The 26,198-nt window shown below is 52.1% G+C and overlaps 1 protein-coding gene across 1 annotated transcript in view; it reads right to left on the bottom strand.

The window, feature by feature from the left end:
* GCN1 (GCN1 activator of EIF2AK4) overlaps positions 1 to 26,198 on the bottom strand; it is a 57,971-nt gene that overhangs the window by 21,398 nt on the left and 10,375 nt on the right. The window contains exons 5-37 of the mRNA XM_032431358.1: positions 25,605 to 25,713; positions 22,067 to 22,165; positions 21,841 to 21,975; positions 20,917 to 20,985; positions 20,685 to 20,793; positions 20,143 to 20,217; positions 19,762 to 19,890; positions 19,165 to 19,215; positions 18,725 to 18,823; positions 18,338 to 18,511; positions 16,925 to 17,077; positions 15,625 to 15,717; positions 14,158 to 14,233; positions 13,846 to 14,005; positions 12,854 to 13,043; positions 12,631 to 12,755; positions 11,663 to 11,841; positions 11,261 to 11,354; positions 10,572 to 10,685; positions 10,281 to 10,479; positions 9,153 to 9,308; positions 8,485 to 8,666; positions 7,325 to 7,405; positions 6,822 to 6,965; positions 5,502 to 5,629; positions 5,130 to 5,319; positions 4,849 to 4,919; positions 4,028 to 4,193; positions 3,483 to 3,677; positions 2,327 to 2,573; positions 1,791 to 1,912; positions 1,342 to 1,456; positions 387 to 566 (exon numbers count right to left, since the gene is read on the bottom strand). Coding sequence (XP_032287249.1) covers positions 387 to 566; positions 1,342 to 1,456; positions 1,791 to 1,912; positions 2,327 to 2,573; positions 3,483 to 3,677; positions 4,028 to 4,193; positions 4,849 to 4,919; positions 5,130 to 5,319; positions 5,502 to 5,629; positions 6,822 to 6,965; positions 7,325 to 7,405; positions 8,485 to 8,666; positions 9,153 to 9,308; positions 10,281 to 10,479; positions 10,572 to 10,685; positions 11,261 to 11,354; positions 11,663 to 11,841; positions 12,631 to 12,755; positions 12,854 to 13,043; positions 13,846 to 14,005; positions 14,158 to 14,233; positions 15,625 to 15,717; positions 16,925 to 17,077; positions 18,338 to 18,511; positions 18,725 to 18,823; positions 19,165 to 19,215; positions 19,762 to 19,890; positions 20,143 to 20,217; positions 20,685 to 20,793; positions 20,917 to 20,985; positions 21,841 to 21,975; positions 22,067 to 22,165; positions 25,605 to 25,713 — 4,409 coding nt within the window. The remainder of the gene's footprint in view (positions 1 to 386; positions 567 to 1,341; positions 1,457 to 1,790; positions 1,913 to 2,326; positions 2,574 to 3,482; positions 3,678 to 4,027; positions 4,194 to 4,848; positions 4,920 to 5,129; positions 5,320 to 5,501; positions 5,630 to 6,821; positions 6,966 to 7,324; positions 7,406 to 8,484; positions 8,667 to 9,152; positions 9,309 to 10,280; positions 10,480 to 10,571; positions 10,686 to 11,260; positions 11,355 to 11,662; positions 11,842 to 12,630; positions 12,756 to 12,853; positions 13,044 to 13,845; positions 14,006 to 14,157; positions 14,234 to 15,624; positions 15,718 to 16,924; positions 17,078 to 18,337; positions 18,512 to 18,724; positions 18,824 to 19,164; positions 19,216 to 19,761; positions 19,891 to 20,142; positions 20,218 to 20,684; positions 20,794 to 20,916; positions 20,986 to 21,840; positions 21,976 to 22,066; positions 22,166 to 25,604; positions 25,714 to 26,198) is intronic.

Below are 26,198 nucleotides of genomic sequence, written 5' to 3'. Positions count from 1 at the left end.
CCCCTCTATCACACGTCTTCGGGAATGAGACAGAATAGAAAGTTTCCAAAGAAATGTGTGATGCTGATGAGGTCCAGAGCATGTCATTCAATTCTGTTGACCTCAGGGCTCAGCTTAGGGCACCGAGCTCTCTGAGTCAGGCTGCTTCTGACCCAGGTTCCCTATCTGTGCAGTCAGTGATGATCGCTCTAGACCAGTGGCAAAACTGCTTCCAAACTACTTCCCAATAACTATCCTAGAAAAAGGGTTTCCCAGAATTTAGAGGTTATTTCAATGTGAATATATCTGTCCTCAGAGGGCAAAAATCTTTGCTGAATGCACATTCCCTGCAGTGTCCAGGGATGGGAGGAGGAGCCAGGGCCAGGGCCCTCATGGGAGAAGTGTACCCAGGATCTCCGGATTCCTGATGACGGAGCCGATCTGCCTCAGGGCCTGCTGTCCGGCCTTCTGCACTTTGACGTGGGAGTCAGTGAGCACCTCCGTAAGCTTGGGCACGATGTTGGGCAGGCAGGATGACAGCTGCTTGGGAGCACAGTATGCCATTGCCCCGAGCAGCTCCACCGACCCTGCGGATGGCAGACATAGGCCCAGCATGGAATCACTGAGCACAGGCCAGGGAGCCACTTGTGCCGGCTGCCTGGGCAAGGGACAACCAGCCTGCCCCTCTGCAGACTGTGCTAAAGCAGTTCCCGGCGCGGGGGGGTGGCTCCAGCAGAGTGAGCACAATGCTCCTGAGGCCTGCTGAGCCATGGCATTCTGGGGGTGATGCAGGGTGGTGTGGGGAAGAGAGGCAAGACCAGGATGGGGGAAGACCGGGCTGAGCCCTGGTGGTGACCCAAGGCCAATTCACTGAATTTCTCTGGCCTAGTTTCTTTACCCATATATGAAAAAACTCATTTAGATCTGTGATTTTTAAAACTGCAGGGTGGAACCTGAAGGACTGAGTGGGAGGGCCCCAGATCTTGACCCTGCCCAAACCAGAGCAGCTCTGCTTGAATCTGTTTTGTGTATTAGGATACCAAAGAAGATTCTATTTTTAAAAATGGGCTTAATGGGGGGAAAAAAGCTTTAAAGTCACAGAAGTTGCCACAAACTAACTTTAAAGCTCTGGGACTTCCTCACTTAGGGCTACAGCACCCACCAGAGGCCTGTTCTTTGCATGAAAGCACACAAATTATTGAAAGACTGAGCTGCCTGATGGCTCAGAGGGGCTTGGCCTTGTCCGTGGTCTGGGGAGCACACACGCACAGGACAAGATCCCTGGATGGCTCCCCGGATCCCTGCAAGGGCAGTCTTCAGAAAAGGAGGTTGGGACAGAGACACCGAAGGGAGCGGCCTTACCAGCCTTGGTCCTCCAGGATTCCTCCTCCAGGGCAGCCAGTAAGGAGGGGAGCACCAGCTTCACCCCGTGAGCACTCAGGTTGCTCATCACAGCCTTGGCACAATCATCTGCAGCCTCAAGGGAGGAGAAAAGGCGTTCAGGGGCCTCCTTGCCCAAGCAAGGGCCAAGGCCTGATGCCTGTCCAAATGCTCCCCCTGCTGACCAACACTGACTGGGGGTCAGACTCTGTGCCGGGGCCGACAGACACAGCTGAGGAGAGTTTCTCATCTCACAGAGCGGCAGTGCTTTACTGGGAATCAGAGGAGTCCGCACCAGTAACTGGTACCCTAGGTACAGGCGGAGGGGTTCCAGCAGTGGGCCCTTGCACCCCCTCAGCCCCCGGGCCGAGACCCACGGCCAGCAGCAGCCCTGGCCGGCGGCGGGTCTCACGTGCATTCTCAGGACCTACCTCACGCACATACTGGTTCCCATCCCCGAAGCACAGCAACAGATGGGGCAGCACGTGAACCACGTAGGGCTCGAAGAGCTTCCCCAGCATGGTGCAGAGCATCTCGAAGGCAAAGAGGGCTCCTGGGGGAGAAAGCGGGACAGCTGGAAACAGCCACGGGCTCACATCCCTGCCATCTCCGCAGCCTCTGCAAACACTCAAGGCAGTTGTGGGACTACAGCGGCTGCCCCATGAGGGAGCAGAGAGCATGGGCATGGTTGAGCAGAGAGGAGGAGACACCAGGGCAGTGTCTGTCACTTCTTGGCACTAACTGCTAGTAAGGCCAATTCTCTCTTGGCTGAGTGAGAAAGAAGAGAGTCCAGGCCACCTCAGCAAGGCCAGGATGGAAGAGGTGACACCATCTGCCCCCACAATGCGCGCGCGCACGCACACACACACCAGGCCTCCAGTGGGGAGGGAAAGACCAGACTCCTTCCTCCAGCAGCCGTGGGGACCGACTTCCTACCCTGGGCGGCCCCAAGCTCAGACACACTCACCCTCTCGCCGGCGGAAGTTCTTCTTGTCCTGGATGGCGTCGGTCAGCGCAGCCATCATCTCCTGCTGTTTCAGCGACAGGATGCCCAGGCCCTTCACCAGGCCCGCCAGCCCGTAGGCAGCCCCTCTGCGTTCGGCGTACCTGTCGGACTCCAGCAGCTGCTGCATCAGTCTCTGGATCATCCCGCCCGCGTCCTCTCTGATGGCTGGCACGAGAGGGGGCAAGCAGCCGGCCACGGACTCCTGGACCTACGGGAGGGGCCTGCCCCGTCAGTGCTGCCGCTCAGCCACAGCCGGTCCCCACATGGCGCCTCACCACTAGACGTCCCCAAGCCCCACCTCGGCCATGGCCTGTCAGACAAGCGAGCAGCGTTATAGGCCCGTGGGTGACACAGGCTCTGTCACGGTGTGCACCACATCCATGAGGCCTGGTCCGGTGAGAGAAAACTCCCGCAAGACCCACTCACATAGAAAGATCTAGAGAGAAGTGTGTTACTGCACCTGCTTAAAAATGGCCCAAGGCTCTCAGTTTTCTAACTTGTCAGTCACAAGGGGAATTCAGCCTTGCCTTACAGGGCCAGGCCCAAACCAAGCGCTTCTGCCTTTCAGCCACAGCTCATGAAGCCCGATGAGAGTATAGCCAGGCGCTGCGTTGCCAGAGGGCCAGGCGGACCCCTTGCAGGGGAGTTTTCAAATTTATTTAACCACAGTTTTGTAAACCTGCATTTGACACAATCTGGGTGATCCAAAATGCAAGTCATTTTGGGAGGTGAGAAGGGAGAAATATATACAGATGTTTTTCCAAAAAGAAAACAACAATCCTTGCACTATGGCTTGGAGACTACACTAAAAGGCCCCTGAAGTGTGTAAGGAACGCAAAGAGGATCAGGGAAAGCTCAGCAGAGGGAGCCATCGTTTCTTTTTCTTTTCTTTTCTTTTTTTTTTTTAATCTTGGTATCCCCAGTGCTGGGTTTATACTAAGTGCAAAAAAAAAGACTATTAGTCTTGGGTGCTCTTAACCATAAACCAGGCTGCCCCAAGAGAGAGGATGACTACTTGCTGAGAACTAGGCCTTCCGGGCCCTGATCCCCAGCTTGCTCCTAGCACCCCGCTGCACACCGGCAGTCGGTCCCGATGCCCCAGCCAGGAGGCGGGTACCTGCTGGGAGGGGGTCGAGAGGGCGGCGATGAGCTTGGCAACAATGGGTTTCACTTTGGGGTCGCTCTTGTCCAGGTGCTTGGCCAGAGAGCCCATGAGGACCACCACACTCTGCCGCACGGCGTCGTAGCTAGCATCGTTGGGCGCGTTCTTCAGGAACTCCTCGAACACCGGCAGCAGCGAGTTGACGTTCTCCTGGAAAGCCAAGCCCACCCAGAGCCTCACGTCAACCCTACAGCCGGCGTCTGGGGATGACAGTCTCTGCCCTGACCACCGAGCCCGAGTCTGGCTCCGGGACCGGCATCCCGACAAGCCAGCCAGCGGTGCCAACGGGTTTCCGTTTTCTGGCAGGAATGCAGCAGACTTAGAAGAATTTAACACCCTTATGGGGTCTTTTTGGCTCAAAAGAAAATGAAATTTTCCATGGGGGCCAGTACCCAGCCAGGCCCCCTGGCGCTCAGCCTCCCTGCTCAGTCCTGCTCAGCACTGCCTCCTGCCCTGGCCCAGCCCGCTCCCCACCCCCTCTGCTGGCTGAGATCTCTCACCTTCCCGTGGGCGTTGAGCGTCGCGAGGGCTGCATCTAACATACACTTCCGGACATCTGGGTTTCGGTCGTTGAGGGCATCAGGGACAAAAAACTGAAAGAGGGGCTTCACCTGAGAGCTGTCCAAACACTGGGAGAGCTTGTTCAGGGCCAAAGCCAAGCCACACCTGGGAAGAAGGGGGAGCCTGTCAGGGGGCGAGGGCTGGCCAGGGGCCTCCTCTGCTGGTGGGATCTATGCCACAAGGCAAGGGAGCCTGCAGCAGCTCCCTCTGGGGTGCAAAGCACAGCGTGGAGCCCACTACCTGCTGCTTACTCACCAGTCTACACAACAGTCTCAACAACCCATTTATCAAACGGAGACCTGCCATCTGCCCAGAGTTTACCTCCTACAGGATGACCTTGGGCAGGGACCAGCTCTGCCTCTGTTTCTCCACATGTTGAGTGCAATGCCTACCCTTCTACCTCCAGGGCAGGCCACAGGAGGGGAGAGGTAAAAAAAAACCAAATGTGAAGGCACTCGGAAGTAAACCTACTCTACAAAGGCAAAGTGCTACTATCCTGTTCAGCTAGAGAACAGTAAAAAAGTCCAGGGACCTCTGAGGAAACAGAGGCTGGGAGGAAAGGAGAAAATTGCCCAAAGTCACTCAGCTAGCCCAGGAGAAGCCAGGACTTGAACTCAGGTCCCTCTGACTCAGAGGGAGGTCTTGCCCTGTCCTTCAACTGCCCCATGACTCCACACTACCTCCTCTTGGCACCCAGCCCGGCCAACCTGCGGCATCTCAGAAAGCTCTGAGTAGAACAGGACTGCAATGGCTGTTATACCTGGCTTCCCACTGATCTGGAGGAGATTCGGAGATAACGCGTCCCAAGGCATCCAGCACTGGGGGTGGCCGCTGCAATAGACAGGCTGATAAATGCACTGTGGTGCTCTCCCCAGCTGAGCCGGGCGAGCCATCCACCCAGCTGTGAGGCGGGAGATCATTCACAGCCACCCTGGGCCACAGTGAGCTCCAAGACTCCTGTCTGGAGCAGGTCAGAGGCCACGCAGAGTCCAACCCACCCTCCCCTGGCCCAGCCCGCAGCAGGGTGCACAGGCTACTCACATAGAGCTTCTCCTGGTAGATCTCCATGAGTCTGCCCATAACCTCTGCTGCCTGCCGCTGGTACCGGGCCACAGCTTGGGAGAGGGCTTCGGCCCCAGCCTGCCTCACAGCTGCCTCGTGATAGATGACATCGTCGATCAGCAAGGAGCAGAGGTCTGGCTGCAGATCTAGGCCCATCGTTGACCAGAGCCTGTAGCAGACCAAAGACAGGGACTAGTCAGATAAAGGTCTGCAGCACCCACCCTGCCAAACCCGACCACCCAGCCCTTCTCTTGCTGTAGGCTGAGCACTCTGTGTCCGGTTTTTTCCTAAGGGGAGAGACAATAGAGCAGGAAAAAGAAAAAACCAAAACAATCTTCCAGGGGTTCTCACCTCTCAGCCAGCTTCCGGATCTCCTCCTCCTTGTCAAACTTGACCACCCAGAGCCTCCGCAGAAGGTTCAGGCCATTCTTCTCGTCGGTGTCAGGCGCTGGCAATACCATGTGGAGTTCCGTCAGCCCCTGAGAGGGGGTGAGATGGAACTGAGTGAGGATTGACTTTTTGCAAGAGCTTCTGTCCTGTCTCTTCACCTTCCTCTAAGCCTGTACTATCCAAAACCTAGCCACCAGCCGCATGTGGATCTTCAAAGTTAAATCAATTAAAATGAACTCTAAGTTCCTCAGTCACACCAGCCACATTTTTAAGTGCTCGACAGCCACACACATTGGCTCATGGCTACCACACTGGACAGCACAGATATAAAATATTCCCATCACTGCACAAAGCACACTGGACAGCACGACCAGTGCTAGGGAGTGCCTGGCCTCAGTTCAACTCGTTAGCGGCTCTGGCTCTTCACACAGCTTTTTCTTTGGGAGATGATGGGCATATGGTGGTGGAATCTTTTTTAACGTAAAATTAAAAAACTTAACTCTCAATATGCAAGATAAAACTTTAGAAAAAGGACATTCCCTTTGTCTTTAAGAAAAATTTGCCACACTGCTATTGTTTTCCACATTTCGCCAAGAGCCAGTGAAAACTGTCACAGATTGATAGCAAGGGGCTGCAGACTGGCATTCGGGAAGCCCTGTCTCATACTCCAAGGGGATCCTTTAGTTTTTGGTCCAAAAGCACCAAGAAAAGCCAAGTATAAGGTGACAGGTTGAAAAAACAAACTAACACTCTGAATCTTATCTATCTATAGAAGTACCAAGAGACCCACCTTCCATTTTAGAAAACAGGTGAAGCTGGGGCACTGGGTGGCTCAGCCGGTTAAGCATCTGACTCTTGGTTTCAGCTCAGGTCATGATCTCAGGGTTGTGAGACTGAGCCCCGCGTCCTACTCGACGCTTAGCATGGAGCCTGCTTATGATTCTCTCTCCCCCTCTCCCTCTGCCCCTCCCCACTCTCTCTCTCTCTCTCTCTCTAAAATTTATATATATATATAAAACCAGGTGAAGTCTTCCAAGGTAAAGACAAAAATAGCCAGTGACACGCTGTGACAGTTGGGACAGTTGTTGTCCCCCTTCCTGGAATGATCCTGACCCACCCCGTGACCTCTTCTCTTTGTCTCCAGGACACAGAGGTGCAGATGTGAGGCATCTCCCATCATCATTTGATGGCATCATTTGAAAGAATGTCCCTCATGCAGTTCAAACACTTGCACTGAGGAACACGGAGTACCACCGGCCCCGCAAGGGAGTGGGCGCGTACCCGGAGCGCGGTGTCCCGCACGCTGGCACAAGGGGACTGCAAGGCACAGAGCAGCACGTCTACCTCCTCCTGCTCTGCGAAGGCACAGCTGTCCTTGCCACTGCTGCTGGCACAAAGGGTGGTCAGGGTGTCTGAAGCCAGAACCTGAGGACAACATTGATGCGCTGGGCTCAGTTCAGCATATTATTTACTTCTAGGGGGTCAAACAGGAGGCCGGGCAATAGGCTGAGGGGCCCAGAGAGGGATCTGAACTGAGAAAGCCCACCCCGAAGCCCTAGTGGGGCCAAGTCCCCCCCGGGCTCCAGCCCAGGCCAGTGGCAGGCCCCAAGCAGAACCCCTCACTAGCTGAGAATGTTCAGGCTGGCTCTCTTAAAAGCAGCCCTTTAGCTCAAATCCAGAAGTGAGGGCTGAGAAAGAGAACTAGGACTCAACCCCAAGCACTGGGCCCTAAGCTCAGGGTCACAAACTGAGGTGCAGCAACAGCCAGCTGAAATCCAGATCACCTGTAGGCGGGGAGAGCCCGTCCCGATCACCCAAGTCAGAAGGCGCAGCATGGCCACTCGAGGCAGCAGCTCCGGGCCATTCTGAGAGAGAACAGCAGGTAAGGCAGGGTGAGGCTCTGGGGAAGGTCTGTAACCACGCCTGGCAGCACGAGCAGCAGCATCCTCTCACCCACAGGGAAACCCTGTCAGGTTTACCACTAACTCCATGCGAGCCAACCCCAGTCAGCCACCATCCTCTGGGACTCCAAGCAAACACATTCTGAAATGAACCTGAAATTCACACAACCTGAAATGCAGATGGCCCCTAAACACAGGGATACTTAACTTTACAAGCAGGAGAGAAGCGCAAAATAAAATGGGATATTGTTCTTTTACCCATCGTTGGCAAGGTTAATTACAATCTGAGGCTGTGTTAGGTAAGGAGAGACGGGAACTCTCGGTGAGGGCATAGCTCAGAACGTGCTGCATGACCTAGTAACTCCATGCTGAGAACATGTCCTGCGGAACGCTCATGCAGGTGCACGGGGGGGCACACCACGGTGCTGCTCACAACGGGGAGGAGTTGGAAACAACCTTAAAATATCTATCAACAGGTAAAGAGTTAACTGAAACACGTGCCCCCACAGCGTAGAACCCTACACAGCCTGCGAAGCCCTGGCATGAGAGAAGACCAGAGTATATGGTCATATGAAAGAAGCAGGGCGATCCGTTTCTGCCTTACTGTGTGGGGCTGTATTTCCTTTTTTTTGTTTTGTTTCTGTGTTCTTAGAATTTTTAAACATATACATGCATTAATTTGGCACATTTTCAGAACATAATCTATTAAGAAGGAAACCCTTCAGTGAATGAGGTCCAATCTCATAATCACAAGCAAGTCAAAGGCAGAGTGATCAGCATTATCTTGAGTTAGAAAAGAAACTAACTCAATAAATTGCTACAAAATCCTTCATCTTCTCCAGGTCAGAAACTCTCAGGAGACCTGTAAGCTTCTTTGAGGCCGTGAGTCCTGCACTAAAGAGAACACTCGGATGCTGCTATAGATACATGCCCACACTCTACGACCGCACCAGAACTGCTGGTGGGCCAGGACGCGTGGAGAGCCCTTGCCTCCCTGACCCCCCTTCTCCAAGCCAAGGGTAGAGCCGAGCTCCCCTGCCAACCTCGTCCACATGCCCAGGGGGGTTGCTGGGTGAGGCCCTCAGCTGGGCATGGACGGTGAGTATCTGAAGAATTTGGGCCATGCGCTCCTCCTCCTCCTCGCTGTGGTGGGGCATCTCAGTCAGCACCATCTTTAGAAACGGGAAGACTAAGGAGAAGGCTGGTGCAGACAGGGGCGCGGCATCTGTGAGAGCAAGAAGCAGACACAATCTTGCAGGCATCTACAGAGCTGCTGCCTCGATTTCCATCCTCAAGGTGAGTGGGGCAGGGAGTAAAGGAAGCTGGAGGCCCTTTCTGACGCCCAGAAGCACAGAACACGATGACAGAGACGATAGCTGATAGCCCAGTTCTGAATCCTGCTCCTACCCTAAACACTGCCCGGTTCCAGGAGGAGAGAGTTCAAACACACAAGCAGATTCCAGTAACGAGAAGCAAACTAACTCCCAATGGGGGTCACAGTGACTCACAGAATACCAGGACCCAGAAATTCTCCATCTGGTCCAACCTCCCCCCTACTTTTCAGAGAAGGAAACGAAGGCCAGGAACAGAAGTGATTCATCCAGGCCACACCTCAGGGAGCCCCGGGAGGGGGACACTGAGGCTCATGCACTTGCTGCACCAGCACATACGGCCTGGTGCCTCTGCTACCCTTCCCTGCCCTGTTCCTTACCTGGCTCACCCTTGCCCACCCTGCTGGTGATGGTATGGCTATGCAGCAGGGTCACCGCCCTCTTCACAGCCACTGACAGCTCTTCCTGGCACCAAGACTTATCCAGGGCACACTCTGGCTTCAGGAGGCGTAGAGTCACGTGGCTCACCAAAGTGCCTGTGTCCAAGAGAAGGAACCCAAAGAGGATGACCAATACAGAGACACAGAATCTAGCCCAGACACAAACCAGGGACCCCAGGCAGAGATGCCTCCTACTCTGACTTAAAAGTAATCAATGCTCAAAAACTAATGATGTAATGTATGGTGATTAACATAACAATAAAAAATTTTTTTAAAAAAGTAATCAATGCTGCTGGGCCAAAATGTTCTCAACCTAATTTCTCATTTCATCTTCATGACAGCATTGGTCGGGGGGATGGATGCAGGTAGGCAGGCAGGAGCTGTCCTTCTGACACTAAGAAGTTATAGGTGTGAGCCACCCAGGGTTGTTCAGCCAATGGTGAAGCTCTACCCATCTGGAGCTCCCACCTTCCATGTAGTAAGCCCAGCCAGCAAGTAACTGTTTCAGCAGGCTCCATGAAGTGCCAACTCTTTTCCACTCAGAACTGTTCCCAGATTTCTGGCCTCACCCATAGGAACATCCCCTGTAAGCTAGGAAGTCTGCTTAACCCACAACAGTGAGGCCACCATAATGCCCAGCCACCCTACCTGGTCTTTGTTTCTCCATAGCTAACGAAAAGCTAAGGGTCACAGAGACCCCTCATCACGGACATGGGGCTGCTCAGCAGTTCTGGGCTGCACTCACTGGCCACGTGGCACCAAACCAACCCCATTACCACTGAATTTCTGACTTCTTAGTTTTAAAACTGTTAGAGAAGGATCACACCGATTAGTGTCTAAAACCTTGTACTCAGAATGAAGGCACAGCAGACGTAAAACAGGAGGGAGGAGGCAGCTCTATGTGGATCCTAAGGGTATGCAGCTCGGGGTTCCAAGGCTGCTTCCATATGGAAACAGAAGTCGGTAGCCCAGACCACCACATGCCTCTCCGTAAGTGCTCAAGAGCATCCCCGCCCCCCCTCCCAACCTGCCCTGGGCCACGCCCGCAGCCAGCAAACAAGAACTAACCCAAAGCCTTGAGCCTCGGAGGCATGACGCAGGCAGCCAAGGACAGGAAAGGGTTCTTGATCCTGGGAGCGGCCAGGGGAGATTTCAGCAAGGGCAGGAAAGAGTCGACCAAAACAGGGATATACTGGGTCAGGCCAGACGGGTTCTTGGCCAGGATGGTGTCCAGCAGGCCCAGCGCCGCCTCCAGTTCACCGTCCAGCTGCAAGCAGAGTTGGCCCAGGAGGCAGGTCAGCAGGGCCTGCTCCAGATAGTGAGGAGCGGGTTTGGCCTGGGGGGGCAGTGGCCACTCACCTCCTGCAGCCGTCTCCGGATCTGTGCCTCCTTGTCCAGCTGGGCCTGCAGCATCTCCTTCTGCTTACTGGTCAGCTGCACCTCCTCTTTTATGCCTTTCTTCTTCTTTATCTCCTAAAGGCAACAAGCAAACCAATTCCATCTCCAGGGAACACACCTCCCTCCCTGCCACAGAGCAGGGCGAGATCAGTCCCACAGTCAGCACCATGCCAGCTCTAAGTCTGTGACCTGGGCCCCCAAACCCGCCGTGCGGCCTCCCCCGACCTCCCACAAAGTCCACAGCCACCTGGTTTCCAGAGGATGGAGACAGTAGTAGAGAAGTAATTTCTTACTGGATTCTCTATTGACAAAGGCAAGAAGAGCCTTTTATATGTTAGAAAAATGAAAAGGCCCTCAGTGTGCTGGAAAGGCTATTCTAATCACGCGGCTTCGGAATCTAAACCTTTGCCTCCCTCCTACAGATGCTCTCCCCCAGTGTAAGTTGTAGCCTGGAAAAGGCCAAGAAATCACTCATTCATTCAACAAGCATTTACTGAGCACCTCCATTGGAAGGGGAACCCGGGACTGGTGGAGGGGTCAGAAGAGTGTGCATGGGCCCCAGAATGACCCCGGGGTAACAGTATACACGAAGCTGGGAAAGTCACCAGGCTGAGGCCATCAAGCTCAGCAGCCACCCCACAGGTACTCACTTCCTTGAGCTCCAGCTCGATGATCTGCTCCTTGAAGGAATAAGCTTTGTTCTCTCGCTTCATGTTGGCCTTCTTTATGCTGTCCTGCTGGGCACTGAAACATCAAAGCAGGTAATCAGCCAGCTTCAAAACAGCCGATAGGTCCTCCAGCCTCCCGCCAGCTGTGAAACCCCAGCTAGCTTTGAAGTTGCATGCACCAACAGTGTGCGCGCTACCTGACATGCTCTTGTATCCCAGGCCTAAGCATGTGCCTGGAACAGAGCAGTCCTTGTCCAAAGAACAGATGAGTGATTTCATTTATTCCTTGTAACATTCACTCCTTAACCCTATAAAGGAGGCCTTTCTCTCTTAGAGGTAAAAAACCAAGGCTTGGGGCGACTGAGTCCACGAGTGGGGACTCACCTCTGGATGATAGATTTGTCATACAGCTCCCCGGCAGGGGTCTGCATAATGGCAAACTCCTCCCGTGTCACCTGGCGCAGTGCAGGGTTCTGCACGGAGGCAGTGATGGTGCTGATGAGCTGCGGGAGGACCCGGTCCGGGGATAGGATGGACAGGGAGCCCATGGCATTCATGGAAGACTGTCAGACAAACACAGACACGGTCGGGGTGTGACAAGGCTGGCACTGGAGAGGGGTCCTGCCATGCCTAAATGTCCCCAGCTACGGGCTCCTCCTGTTCTCTCTGAGCACTGCCCGCCATTGTAGATAGCGGCAGTGTGAGCCTGCCTTCACGGCAAGCGTCTCCCACTTGGTCTGGTACCAGCGCCCTGACTGGATGTCACACTCCCCCTCTACTCTCAGTCTCCGTGGTGCAGGTGGAGCTGCCCCTGCCTCTTCCAGAGGTGGGCATGTGACCTAGACCACAAAGGCTCAGAAACAAGCACAGGGCCCAAGCCAGGCCACCCAGGGGCAGTGAGACCCCATGCCAGGTGAAATGACTGGAAAATGCAAGCTTTTTCACTGGAGCTGATGGGGGACAAGCTGTAAGTCTGGAAGTATATCAGCTGCCCCGCTACGAGAAGGGAGGAGACTGCTGGAGAATGAAGCCCCCCCCCCCCGCCATGGAGCGCAGAGATGAGACTGAGACGGAAGAGACAGAGAGATGGAGAGCAAGAGAGATGCCACCTGCAGTGTCCTGAAGATAACATCTAAGTCCCTGTAGCCAGCATGACGGGGACCAGTCATACCCTGTGACTCAGCAGTCAGAAGCAGCAGGAAGCTCCCTCTTGTGCTTAAACCACTTTGCATTTTCTGTTACTTGCAACCCAAGGGGTCCAAGGCTCCATTTCACCACACCTGCACCTATTTCATTGAAGCCTCCCTCTGACACTCTGACCTGAGGCCAGAATTAGTCCACATGCCAATCACCTGGTTCAGGGGACTCTGCGTGGTGATGCTAGGGATGATCTGATCCAGGTGCCTGGTGATGAAGCCTTCCAGGTCAATCTTCATCCTGGCAAGGAGCGCTGGCCAGAGTCCAGACTGCACTGCCACTGAAGGGAAGGGGAGCAATTTGAGGCCTTCTGCCCGGCCTGCCCTTATCCTCCCCAACGGCGTCCCTGCCCCTCCTGCAACCGCCCCCAGCACAGACCTAAGGATGGGTGGTGCGAGATGATCAGCATCTCCTGGGCCAGCTGTTCAGTGTTGGTGGTGTCGCCCTCCAGTCCTGGCACCCCGGAGATCACACAAAGAGCCTCCTGCAGGACCCTCGGGGGTACGTAGGCCTTGCCTGCCTCAGTCACCTCCCCAGCATCAGTCACCAGAGCCTCTAAGGGTAGCACCTACAAGGAAACAACTCATGAGCCCCCACTGCTCTGAGCCCCGGGCCGGCCTGGCACACAAGAGACAAAGATGCCAGGGACACAGCTGCCTTTCACACATGTTGCTCTCTGGAGCTCCTGGTAGAGGGGAGACCGATGCCCAGCTCCCTGCATGGGACCCACAGGCTGGGAGATGTGCCTGGAAGAAGCACACATGACTTTGTACCTAAGAAGCCCATGGGGGGGGGGAAGGCAGCCACAGAAATTGGGCCAGGAGACCCAGCCAGAGACCCCAAGTCTGTCACTGGCCCACATCCCTCATGAGGGATTAGGGAGGGAGGGAAACAGGGCACAAAGAGCACTGAAAAGGGACGAGGTCTTTGGGGTCACTTCTGCCACCCACTGGCTGGGAGACCCCTGGCAAGTCATTTCAGCTGCCGGAACCCTGGACAACTCATATAAAATAAGGGTATTTAGCCTGTCTGCCTTTTAACAGCAGTGTGAAAAAAGCAAAAGAGAGAACGGGTAGCAAATGCTCTAAAAATTATAAAGTGCTTTAAAAACAAAGTGTTATTCCATTACTCAAGAATAAGAAGGTTGAACTACATGTCATGATTCATGGGAAGAAAAGCATCTCTGAAAAGAAAAAAGAATTACATGAAACAAGGTGTTATCAGAGCTCAAGGGCAGGGCAGAAGATTCTGGCGTCACGCGGTGTCTGAGTGAGACCAGCCCAGGAAGAGACGACCTGAACTCCCTCGGCAGAACCTGGGTGGGCTGAGTGGGGCAGCAAGCCCCAGTTCTGGAGCCCAGATGCCCTCACCTTGTGAGAACTGAGGACAGCCTTCAGCTCCTCCAGGAGCCCGAATGCCAGCTTAAAGCCCCCAAGAGAGGACAGCAGCTTGCGGACCGTGTGCTGGGCCTGCCTGCGTACGCGCCAGGTGCGGCTCAGGAGCACTGCCACCAGGGCCCGGTGGTACTGCCTGCAAGCACAGGGACACAGCATGCTGGGGAGGGCGCGCGCGGGGCTCTCCGCAGCCAGCCCTCCCACCCCGCACGCACCACCGTTTCTCAGGCTCCTGCCACGGTCTGCCCCACTCGATCCAATGGGGAAAGGTAAATAAGCTTCACATACTGAACTTTGTTGCCTGTGAGTCTGTGCGGGTGATCAAGGAAAAGCCTCTCTGTCAGATGCAACACGGTACACAGGGCTGGGAGGGGAGACAAACAGAAGTGTTTTTAAAATATAGAAGACATCCGGGGTGCCTGGGTGGCTCAGTCTGGTAAGTGTCTGGCTCTTGATTTTGGCTCAGATCATCTCAGGGCTGTGGGCTCCGAGTTCAGCAGGGAGTCTGCTTGAGATTCTCTCTCCCTCTCCCTCTGCTCCTCCCCACCACGCGCCCATGCACGTTCTCTATCAATCTCTCAAATGATAAATAAAATCATCAAAAATATATATAGAACACATCCAGAAAGAAGTGGAAAGACCTGGAAAAGGAACGCTAAAACATAAATGTGATTATCAATGTGAAACTACAGCTCATCTGAAGTTCCTTTTTTGCTGACAATGCACACATGTATTTTGGACTAATGAAAAATATACGCTTTATTCTAACCAATTAAAAATTACTGTGCAGGGCGCCTGGGTGGCTCAGTCATTAAGCGTCTGCCTTCGGCTCACATCATGATCCCAGGGTCCTGGGATCGAGTCCCGCATTGGGCTCCCTGCTTGGCGGGAAGCCTGCTTCTCCCTCTCCCACTCCCCCTGCTTGTGTTCCCTCTCTCGCTGTTGTCTCTCTCTGTCAAATAAATAAATAAAATCTTAAAAAATAAATAAATAAAAATAAATAAATAAATAAGGTAAAGAACTACTACAAAAAGGTATCTGCTGGTATAAATATAAAATACCGAGGATACACAGAGGCTAACACCATTGGGTGTCCATGGCCAGGGACACTGGGTGGCCAGAGATCAAAGCAGGGGTATGCTTTTCAACATCTTGGATCTTTTATTTTTGAATTATGTGACTGTATTTCCTATACAAGAACTAATTTTTTTTTTTTTAAATCAGGAAGTGACTAACAGTTTTAGCGCATTAATAGGATGTTGTGATTTGTGAGTCAAAAGGCTTTTCAAATCACCGATTAGCAGCAGACACCCCTAACGCAACCTAGAATTTTAAACATAAACTTAAAGATCAACTGTTCCTTCTCTCCCAGGAGAGAAACCAGTAGTTTTATGCCTCCCGGTGGGGGAGTGCCGCCAGCCACACTCCACCAGAGCTTCTCAGCTGCCTTGTAATAGAAGAAAACCTCCGAGACAGCACCAATTACCCAATCAGCTATAATTATACCTAATACCGCAGCCCCACAACCATTAGTGCTCTGTCTCCACACATCTACCCACTCCCCGTTTCCCCGGCCTTCCATGCCCCCCAGGGGAGCATTCACTCCCACAGCAGCCGACGGCACAGCTGCTGACCCCAGCACTCTGATCCAGGCTTTTGCTGAGCTGACGCATTCAGGGAAGGTCCTCTCTGAAGACCCACCAGAGAGACTCAGGCCCAACCTCAAGGTCAAGTAAGTTCAACTAAGTAACTCACCATCCTCTGAAGCCATGAGCAGGAATTTCTCAGAAGTGAAAATCTGCTTCTTCTCATCTACAATCAGCTGCCAAAAACCACTCAGTTTGGCCTCTGCAAGAAACAAAAGGTCACTCCACGACAGCTCCCTCCGTCCGGCATGGCTGGTCCCCTCCTGCCCGAAGCTGCTGGGGCTGGCTGCACTGACGGACCCTCTGCTGCAGCAGGCACGGCTGGGTCACTCCTAGGCTCACTGTCTCTCCCTCCCTATTCGAGAACTAACCAGTCCTTCTGGTAGCACCGCCTATGTGAAAACCTTCAGTGGTTCTCTGCTGCCTGGAATCCCCACCTACTCCAGGTGCCAGGCTGAAATACTTGACATTCACACACGGTGCCTTCCCTGACTGAGGCTGGTTTGAACTCACACTGGGCTGTTCCCTTCCAGCCAGTGAAATCCTCACTAGCCTTCAGGGCCCTCGTCCAAATGCTCCCTCCTTCATGAAGCCTTTCCCAAGAGCCAACACCTAAACTAAGAGCAATCAATCCCTCCTTCAAAACTGCCCTAATGTCACATCCTGTCTTCAACGACAGATGTGTTTTTGCATCTCCTCTCTCCCACTACAGTGAAGCAGCTAAAACATGCGGAAGGCCGGTCATGTTCACCTCTGCCTCCCTGCCAAGACACCCAATGAAACTCGAGAAGAGCCTAACTCCACTTCCAACCGCAGGAATGAGTTCACGTACATCTGCAGGCAGAGTGGGACTAAAGCAAGCATGGACTACCAGGTAGCCACAAAAAGAAAGAGAAAGCTCTTCTGGTTGTCCTGATCTGGAATCTCTTCCAATGTGAGTTCAGTACGGAGTATGCCATTTACAAAGTCTGCTACCTGGTGTGTTTGGTCTATTACATATTGACTATTTCTGGGCAGGAAGTGGTAATACTGTCCAGGGAAGGGAACTTAGTAGCTAGAAGACTGGCTAAGGGGAAGTTTTTCAAGTTACACTCTAAAAATGTATAACCAATTAAAAAAATGCCCCACTATACTAAACCCAGGTCAGTGTGGGCATCATATACAAACCCCCGTCCCAGAGCACTAGAACAACAGGGCAAAGGAGGACAGTGACGGAGTCCCCTGGCTGTATTCCCATCTCCCAGCGTGACCCTGAGGCTCATCCCTGCAGATGACAAGGGGCCCTGTGGCTGACCCAGTGAGGTAGTGGCCACGCTGATCCTGTGAAATCCTCAACATCAAGACACTCCTCCCGGGGACTCTGAATGAGGCCTCATCTGCTACCGTGGGGAATAAGTCTAGACCCTTACCAGCCTGCGAGTCAGCCACAGAAAGCTTCAAGAGCAGCAAGGCTGCAGCGACCCCTTCGGTGACTGTGGGAACCTGAGTGCTTTGGGAGGCTGCCTTCTCCACCGTCTGGATGAGCAAAGGCAGCAAGTCCAGGGCCTGCAATAGTGTATCACCTATGGAGAGAGGACCAGCACCTTACAAAACACTTTGTCAAGGGTGACAAGATTACTCAAGAAAGGCGTTACCCACTCAGGTCCAAACTGGCTGACTAAAACACTGCAGTTACCTTGTGAAGTAGGGGAACTAGACCCAAACTCTACAACCATAACGTTACAGCTAGAAGGATCCTTACAAATCCAACAGTCCAGCTATTCATTTGATCGGTAAGGAAACAGACCAAGAGAGATTAAGTAAGATGCCCAAGGCCACACAGCTGGTTCAGGGAGAGCCAGGGACACTGCAAACCTACCAATTTCTTTCTGGGGCTCTTCCCCAATACCAGACAAGCTCCCGACCCAAATTCTAAAACCAGAACCAATACGCTGACCTATGAACTAAACCCACTTAATAAAAAAGTAAATAAATAAATAAATAGAGCGGACAGCTGTTAAAACTATAGCTAAACCAATGTTTTCTTAACTACTAAACATATTTCATTTGGAAGATACCATGGATTTGAATCCAAAAAAATGTTTAAAGGCTTATTTTATATCATGTGTATTTTGAAAGCATCAAGTAGAAACAGCTCAAGCTGAAGAGACTAGTTTAAACCAAGTCTCTGCTATCTAGAACTCAATCTAAAATCAAGACTGATCAACGCAGCAGAACTGCAAACAGAGTACGGGCACTACAGAGAAGGGACACCCTTCTGTGGAATCAGCAGCTCTGGAATCTCCTAGATGTTTCTTTAAACACAGGTCATCAAAAGTGTAAACTTTTTTAAAGGAAGTACAAGCCTATCTCAGAGGTGGTGATTTTTACCTTGGAGATCAAGTTCCTACGCAGATTGGAAAGTTTCCTCTAGCTTTGCTTAGGAAAGAGGTGGAGGCCCACACCCAAGTGACAGGTTTGTCAGCACCGAAGAAAGGGCAGTGGTTCATTTTTAGTAATTCCCACATAACGATTCTATGAAGCTGGACTTTTTGAATCAGGCCTCTCACAATCCCTTCCCCGTGACTTCAGATAATACAGTGACAGTTCTAGTCCCAGGCCCTCTCTGAATAAAGCTTTGTAACTTGAAGGTCTGATAAAGGGGAGAAGCCAGAATCTGTTGTGAAGATTGGGCACCGATTCCAGGCTTTGTGGATGACTAGGCCCGATGCTCCCAGAGGCTCAAAAAGAAGTGATGCTGAGTAAGCTGGACCACAACGGAAAGCCTGGAATGGTGAGGATGCCCAGAAGACTCGGTCACCCCTGCAGGGGAGGCATCTCACCTCGGAAGCAGGCCAACATGCACTGCAGGTAGGCATGCCTCACTGCAGAGGTGGAGGTCTTAAGGCTGAAGGCTTTCTTGAACCATTCGGTGAGCTTCTTGGGCACTTCCGTGGTGAACCGGTTACACCAGAGAGCCAGGACAGAGACTGCATGCACCAAGGTGCCTTCGTGAACTAGGGCAAGAAGCAGAAGTCCGGTCAGTTCAGCGTCCTAGGCCCACGTCCAATCACTGCCAGCAGCGCCCCAAAGCAAGCAGGAGTACAACGGGGGGGGAAGCAGTAATGCTTCAGGGGAAGTCTGCCTTGAGAAGGGGTTCATGGCAGCTCCGAAGGTGAAAACCAGAGTCAGAGCGGGTCCAGACTGCATCCTCCCCATGCTGCAGTTACCTTCTTGCTGGAGGAACGGGATGAACATCTCAGCGACAGTCCCATTCAGGACTTGACTAGAAGGCCCAGACACCACGTGATGACTGACACTCCCAATCCCTGGAAGGCAGGGGATTTCCTGCTCAGCACAAAACCACAAACACGAGATTCTTCTTGCCGCTGCCCACTTCCCTAGCAGCCATGCCTCTCCCGTGGTCATCACTGCCCTTCCCTCAATCCTCCCTCCAGATGATCCTGCCTTTTACAGAAGCCAGGCCTCCCGCTAGACTCAAACAAGTCCCACCTGCCAAACAGGCAGGCAGCAGAGTCCTGGGAGCCAGGCTGGGATGTCCAGGACTGTCAGAAGAGTCAAGATCCAATGAAGGATCTGCCTTACCCACAAGTCACGTTACACCTCATCTACTACTACACTTACCACTACCCCAGAAGAGATTCTGTACCTGAGAGGACGCTTATCTTCTGGGCTACAATAGTCAGTTTTCCCTCCGAGCCTGAGAGGAGAGACGGCAAAGATTCAAAATTCTCATCTGCCATATTTCCCAAGGGGGTGATTAATGTGGTCATGTGTGTGACACCAAGATACAGTTTCTGATTCCAGAAGCAGCCTTTGTATTGTGAAGCTGCCTTAAAAATAACATTCCCTAGGTTTTTTTTCTGACTAAAACAGTAGTATGTTCTCACAGAAAACTTGAGAAACAAAAAATATAAAAAAAAGCTAAGATACGTGCTACTACATTTAAAATCACCCACATGCCCACTACCCAAAAACATTATGAACATTTTGATGTGTTTCCCTCTAGTTTTTCCTTTTATGCATACAATAATGTTTACACTTAAATAAAAAAAAAACAACTGAGATCACCCCGTCTATACTGCCCTGCCCTGCGCATGCTAATGTTCACTTCACATGTTCACATTCTACTGCGACTGTTCTCCTGGCCACACGGCCTCGACACAAGCAGAATGGAGCCCGAAGTCCCAGGCAGGTCCCGGCACCCACACCTCAGCCATGCCCCCAGCCAGGAAGGCTTGCTCACCGCCGAGGATTGCAAACAGGTGCCTGGTCAGGGCTTCCATCGCCGAAGAGTCGCTGCACTGGCGGGCCAGGTTCCGCAGCGCCAGCACAGCTTCGTCCATCAGGCGGGGACTGTTGGACTTCAGCTGACCTGGACGCAGAGAGCTGCAGCTCAGAAGCCGCCAAGGGCTGAGCATCCAGGCTTTCAGCTCTGTCTTTGCCAAGTTCCCAACTCTCCCATCCCAGCTAGGTATCCTCCTTATAAAGGATCTCAAGAAACTATGGAAATGTAGTTTCTTTCTAAACTGAGCTGTCCCCTGCCCTTTTCCCTAAAATAATTGGGAAAATACAACCAAAACCCAAGGTGCCATTCTAGGGGCCAGAGAGGGGTCATGATACTTACTAGCCAGTCCTTTCACGATGTCTAGGGCATACTGGCTGAGATCGAGAGTCACTGATGCCAGCAGACTGGAGATAGCTAAGGGGGACAGAAAGTACGCAGCAAGTCTGTCTCAGGTATAAATGCCCACTTCTGCCCTACTCCCCAGCAAATGCTGTCAGGCCTGCAGTCCAGCCACACAGAACCCTGACCACTCTTCATCTTCATACAGTCACATGAGTAGTCACACCTTTGTCCCTGGTTTCACATGCCACCTCCACACCAAGTTCAAACTGTCTAGAGCAGAGGTTCTTAATCTGAATGGTTTCCAGATTCTTGGACCTCTAAAATTGTTTGCGGTATTCTAAGCAGATATACTTTTGTGCATCCTTTTAGCAAAAGGACCCATGACTTTCAACATATTCTCAAAAGGGTCCCTGATCTCTCCCCCAAGGTCCCAATGAGGTAAACGGTGAATACATACTTCACCCCACCCCCAAGTATCAGAGATGCAGCTCATCAGGCAACCCACCTCCCTCCCACCATCCTGTCTGATGGTGACCTACTTTCAATAACATTCTCTGGACTCCTAAGTAAGGACTTCTGTATGGTGGGCAGTATCAGATCCTTAAATTCCGAGTGGGACATGTATCGGAGCAGAGGGGCACAGTTATCCTACAAGGAGAAAGGAGTCAGGCACCCAGACCTCATGGGAACAAACGAAGAATAAAGGACAGCTCTGAATCAGAATTTTAAATTGGATTTAGCTTGTCCAGCTAAGGTCCACCTCTCACTCACCAACAGATACTTCTGAGGCTTCACTTTGCTCATCAGGATGTTCTTCATATAAAAATCCAGCATGGCACTCTAGACAATACAAAGACTATTTAGACCAACATTCTGAGTTATCTCGTCACTGGCCTAAAGGATCCCTCTTGTGGGAGTGCCTCTAAAAATGATGAATCAGTAAAAATAAATAAAATATATACATACATACATACACAAACAAATAAAATACAAATAATCAGTGCCCAAATTTCAGTGTCATGCACAGAGGACCCACTGATCATGCCACTCATCATTTTAAAACCTTCTACAGCTTTCCAGAGCTGCTGGGATTCAGTCCAAAGTCCCTGGCCTGGCTCAAGGCAGGCCGCCTCTCACAGCTCTCCGGCCCCACGCGCCTCCCCTGCTGGCTTCTCGTGGGCTGCTTTCTCTGCCCAAAATACCCCTCCTCACCTCCTCACCTTTTAAGTTCCTTCATTAGAGCTGTGCCCCCTGACCCATGGCCTCTGTCAGGTACCCCACTACAGAGTATTACCGCTTCCTGCCCTTTCCTTTGTAGCTCTTATCACAGATATAACTAGATGACTCTGTCTGACGGCAGACCCCTCAGACGCAGCTCCCCGAGGGCAGGGATCGTGGCTCCCCGGGCTCACTGCTGCAGCACCATGGGCAGCACAGGGCTTGGCACACGGCAGGTGCTCAGGTGTGGGAGAGTCAATCACTGCATGAACAGGCAAATCATCATCCCAGTAATTGCCAGGTTCTCCCCAAGCCAGAGCTGGAGGGAAAACTTTCCAGCTACTCAAACTTCATCTATCATGGAAAAAGGTCGGGGTCCCATATGAGAAAACCACCAAGCTTCAGATAAGGCCAGGAGCTGGGGCCCCCAGGGCAAAACAAGCTCCCCCCCTCCTCGCCTCCAGCAAGTCCACCTGCCTTGTGCCGGGTGACCACGTCCATCTCCTTGTGGCTCGTGCAGAACTGCACCAGCAGCCCCAGCATGCCTGCATAGTTCTGGTTGGGTTCTAGGCTGAGAATGGCTGCCAAGTACTGTTCCACCAGCCCAGGGTTCTGAAGGGGAAAGTGTAAGGCCGGTGTGTCACATGGCAGCGGGGGAGACACAAGAGCAGCGACGCCCACCGCCCCCCGCGCCCCCCGGCACCTCTCTCCACAGCTTGCTGAGCTTCTTCACAGCACCGTCCACCGCGTGCCGGTGGGAGCCGCCCAGCACCTCCAGCAGCAGCAGGCACTGCACCTCCACCTGCCGGGACACGACGTGTGAGTGCAGGGGCCGTGGCCCTCACAGCCGCCCCAAGACCTTCACCGGGCCCACTCGACTCCCGCCAGATCCTCTTCCCTCCCCCCTCCCCCCTGACACTTGGCCCTGTCCCAGAATTACATCTGTTCACTCAAGCACTTCATTAATAAATACAGGCTGAGCACCTGTGAGCCAGACAGTGAAAACACATGGACAAAGAGACAGACATGGGCCCTGCTTTCGTGCACCTTATAGTTCAGAGGGAGAAAAAGATACTACAAAAGAAACACACAGATGAATATATAATTCCAGTGAGGTAAGGGCCATGCAGGAAAAGGATAAGCATCCTGTTTCATACCTGCCTTGACTTTTCCTTCATTAATTCCACAAATACTTGCTGAATACTGACTAAATGGCAGGCACTACACTAGGCACTTTAGTTATGGAAGTGAAGACCGATCAGATGATCCCAGCCAGTGTGGAGCTCCCTGTCCAATCCAGAGTGAAACACATCATAGGTGCTCAAGAGAAAAATCTCAGAGACTTTATATGCCACAAACACCCAAAGTCACTGGGGAGCAGTGTGAATGGCCACCCTGAGAAAAAGGGGATGCTTAAGAAGTCTGCTGCACTTCGTTTGCATGTGTACAAAATGACAGATGAACAAGGTTATCCACTGCAGCATTTTTTTTTACAGTAAAAGGTTGTAAACAACATAAATGGCCATCAACAGGGGACTAGTTATATATACTGCAGGACATCCACTCAGAGAATTAGTAAACAGTTATCAAGAATGAGAAACTCCTGGGGCGCCTGGGTGGCTCAGTTGTTAAGCGTCTGCCTTCGGCTCAGGTCATGGTCCCAGGGTCCTGGGATCGAGCCCCGCATCGGGCTCCCTGCTCCACGGGAAGCCTGCTTTTCCCTCTCCCACTCCCCCCGTTTGTGTTCCCTCTCTCGCTGTGTCTCTGTCAAATAAATAAATAAAAATCTTAAAAAAAAAAAAAGAACAAGAAACTCTTTATGTGCTACTCGAACAAATTCTAAATCTGGTTAAAGAAAAAGGCAGGTGGCACCTGGGTGGCTCAGTTGGTTAAGCATCCGACTCTTGACTGCAGCTCAGGTTATGATCTCAGGGTTGAGATCAAGCCCTGCATCAGGCTCTGCGCTTAGCACGGAGTCTGCTTGTCCCTCTCCGGTTCCCTCTGCCCCTGCTTGCGCTATCTCACTTCATTAAGAAAAAAACCAAGGTGAAAGAAAAAAGTATTTTCGGTACACTGGTGTTTGTATAAAGAACCCTGTTCAGCCGTATATACAGAGGACATATCTACACACATAAGGAATTAGTAATAGAGGAACCTAGACGGCTAGGGAGGGAAACTGGTTATGGCTTTCTATGCTTGCTGAAACCACATTCAGAACTATATTGCTGTTCCCTCTTCCTAGAATGTTCTAACCCCTGATCTGGGCACAGTTTGTTCTTTCATATCCTTCAGGTCTCTGTTCAAACGATGCCTCCTCTGAGGCCTCCTCCCACGGTCACCCTGTACCACACTCTCTCCATCCTCCTACCTGCCTTCCTGCTGTGTGACCTTCATCTTACCACTTATTAGCGGACCTCTGTGGTGTCTACCTTCACCACAAGAGTGTAAGCTCCGGAGGCGCCTGGGTGGTGCAGTCGATTAAGCACCCAACTCTTGGTTTCACCTCAGGTCGTGATCTTAGGGTCTTGAGATCAAGTCCCACATTGGGCTCCACGCTCGGCGTGGAATCTACTTGTCCCCTTCCCTCCCCCTCTGCCCCTCTGCACATGCATGCACACACACGCTCTCTCTCAAATAAATAAATAAATCTTTAAAAATAAATCTTTAAAAAAAAGCTCTTGGGCGCCTGGGTGGCTCAGTCGTTAAGTGTCTGCCTTCAGCTCAGCTCATGATCCCAGGGTCCTGGGATCAAGTCCCACGTCGGGCTCTCTGCTCAGCAAGGAGCCCACTTCTCCTTCCCCCTCTGTCTGCTGCTCCCCCTGCTTGTGCTCTGTCTAATGAATAAATAAAATCTTTTAAAAATAAAAAAAATTTTAAAAGCTCCTAAAGAAGAGGTATAAGCTCTAAGAGGGCAAGGTCCTCTTTCTTGTTCCCAACTTTTGCCCGAGCTCCTAGAACAGTGCCCAGCACGTAGAGGCCCTCAACAGATACTTGAGCGACTGAATGCATTCTGACCCACGTGTACGGTCGACATTGGCAACAAGTAAAGGAAAAACCTAGATTCGAGACACAAGAAAAACAAACATGGTCTCACATTCCTGATGTGTTCTGTCCTATAAACACAACACCCTAGGGATAACCCCTGCCACTCCCTAACCCACAAGCATGCTTACTTACCTCGGATAATGGCTGTAAGAGATCACTGCAGATAAGCCAATGAGGGAGGCATGATAAAGCATCTTATAAAGAGGCCTTGATAGCAATGAAACCCACAGTCTGAAGGGGGTCCAATTCCACTCTCCATTACCTGCCAGGTTTCAGTGTCCTTATCCTTCAGTCAATCACTGATGGCCACTCCATGGTCATCCCCAGCGGCATGCTGGGAAAGCCTCCAGGGACGGGGCCATCACTGTGTCTTACTAGCAGGCTGCTTCAGGAGAGGAGCCACAGTTTTCGAGTGCCACTCCTCATTTAGCTGCACAGCCCTCTGTATGTCTCCACAGCCCTCTCACACCTCGTCTTGAGCCCCTCTTCACGACAACTTGTGGAGCTGGATGGGGTAGGTGGCACTTTTTCCCATTTAGCAGAAACGGGCAACAGGCTCAGAAGTTACGTACATGGCCAAATATCACAGCCAAGAATCAGAGCCACACCTCAGGCTCCTTTTCAATGAACTGTAAGACCATTCCTCTTGCCCTCCAATAAGCATATCTAGATATTCAAAAGAACCTCCCAATCTGGCCTACTGGGCTATCTCTAGTTAGCAGACATGTTGAAAGGCAAGGCAGGGAATGTGTAAGAAGCAGGCATAGAATGGGAGGAGAGAATTAAAGGATCAAAACACATGGCAAGAATTCCGTCCCATTAGCCAGTTCGACACTAAAATCCAAACACAGGGAAAGGAATGATTAGCCGGAAAAAAAACCAAAATGATTTACATTATTGCAATTTCTGATTTACTTGCTCTCTGGCTGTCTTCCCCGCTCTGGCCTGTCAAGTCTTCCATGTATGCCATGAAGGCAGGAATTGCCTTTCTCTTGCTCATCAGTGTACTCCCAGAGCCTAGCACCATGCCTGACAGAGAAGCTCATAAATAGATGGATGTTATTAGGTTGCACTCATGCCCATCCACCAAAGTCACCCAGCACTGAGAAGAGCACTTGCCAGAGAAGGTGCTTAAACATGTCCCAACTCTGCGCGGAGAGCTGCCCATCACTATTCCAAAGACCCAGGGAACTTACCAGTTTGTTCCAGATGTCTCCTTGCCGCTTGGCTCTCGAGGGAAAGACAATGCGCACCAGTAAGCAGGTCCAGGACAGGGCCAGCAGGGCGGCAGAGCCGCTACTCTTACTGTTGGGCGGGGCGGGGGGGGGGGGGGGAGGCCACAGGATAAGTGCAGGGCAGCAGCCTCCGTCCTGAGGACAAACGCTCAACGAAAGGCCCCGCCCTTGACCCACAACCAGGCAGAACTTGAACCTGTTTCCTCATAAGTCATCTGTAACCACTTAGGACAAGGAATGCAGGCCTTGTCAGCCAAATTCCCACCTCTCAGCACTCACAACTATAGAAGCAAAAAGATGGTTTCCCCTCTTCGGTGTCCGGCGGCCATTTGGTTTCCCCTCAAAATGGCCTCGCTTCCACTGGTTTCCCAACCCTGCTCCTCAGGAAAGTGGTTTGTCCACTGAGCCTGACATCCTGGCTCCTCCCTCCACTGCAGCAGGCTGACTGCTGGCGCCACTCAGAGTTTCAGAGAGGAAAGAGAGACATGCTCACACCTGCTCAGCGCAGCTCATCTACACCAGCTTCTCCCAGATAGGACTCCACCAAGCCCCGGT

This window comes from Phoca vitulina, unplaced genomic scaffold (genome assembly GCF_004348235.1).
Source record: "Phoca vitulina isolate PV1807 unplaced genomic scaffold, GSC_HSeal_1.0 scaffold46, whole genome shotgun sequence".
In the NCBI taxonomy this organism is placed as follows: Eukaryota; Metazoa; Chordata; class Mammalia; order Carnivora; family Phocidae; genus Phoca; species Phoca vitulina.
This window is presented reverse-complemented; position numbering and strand designations above follow the sequence as displayed.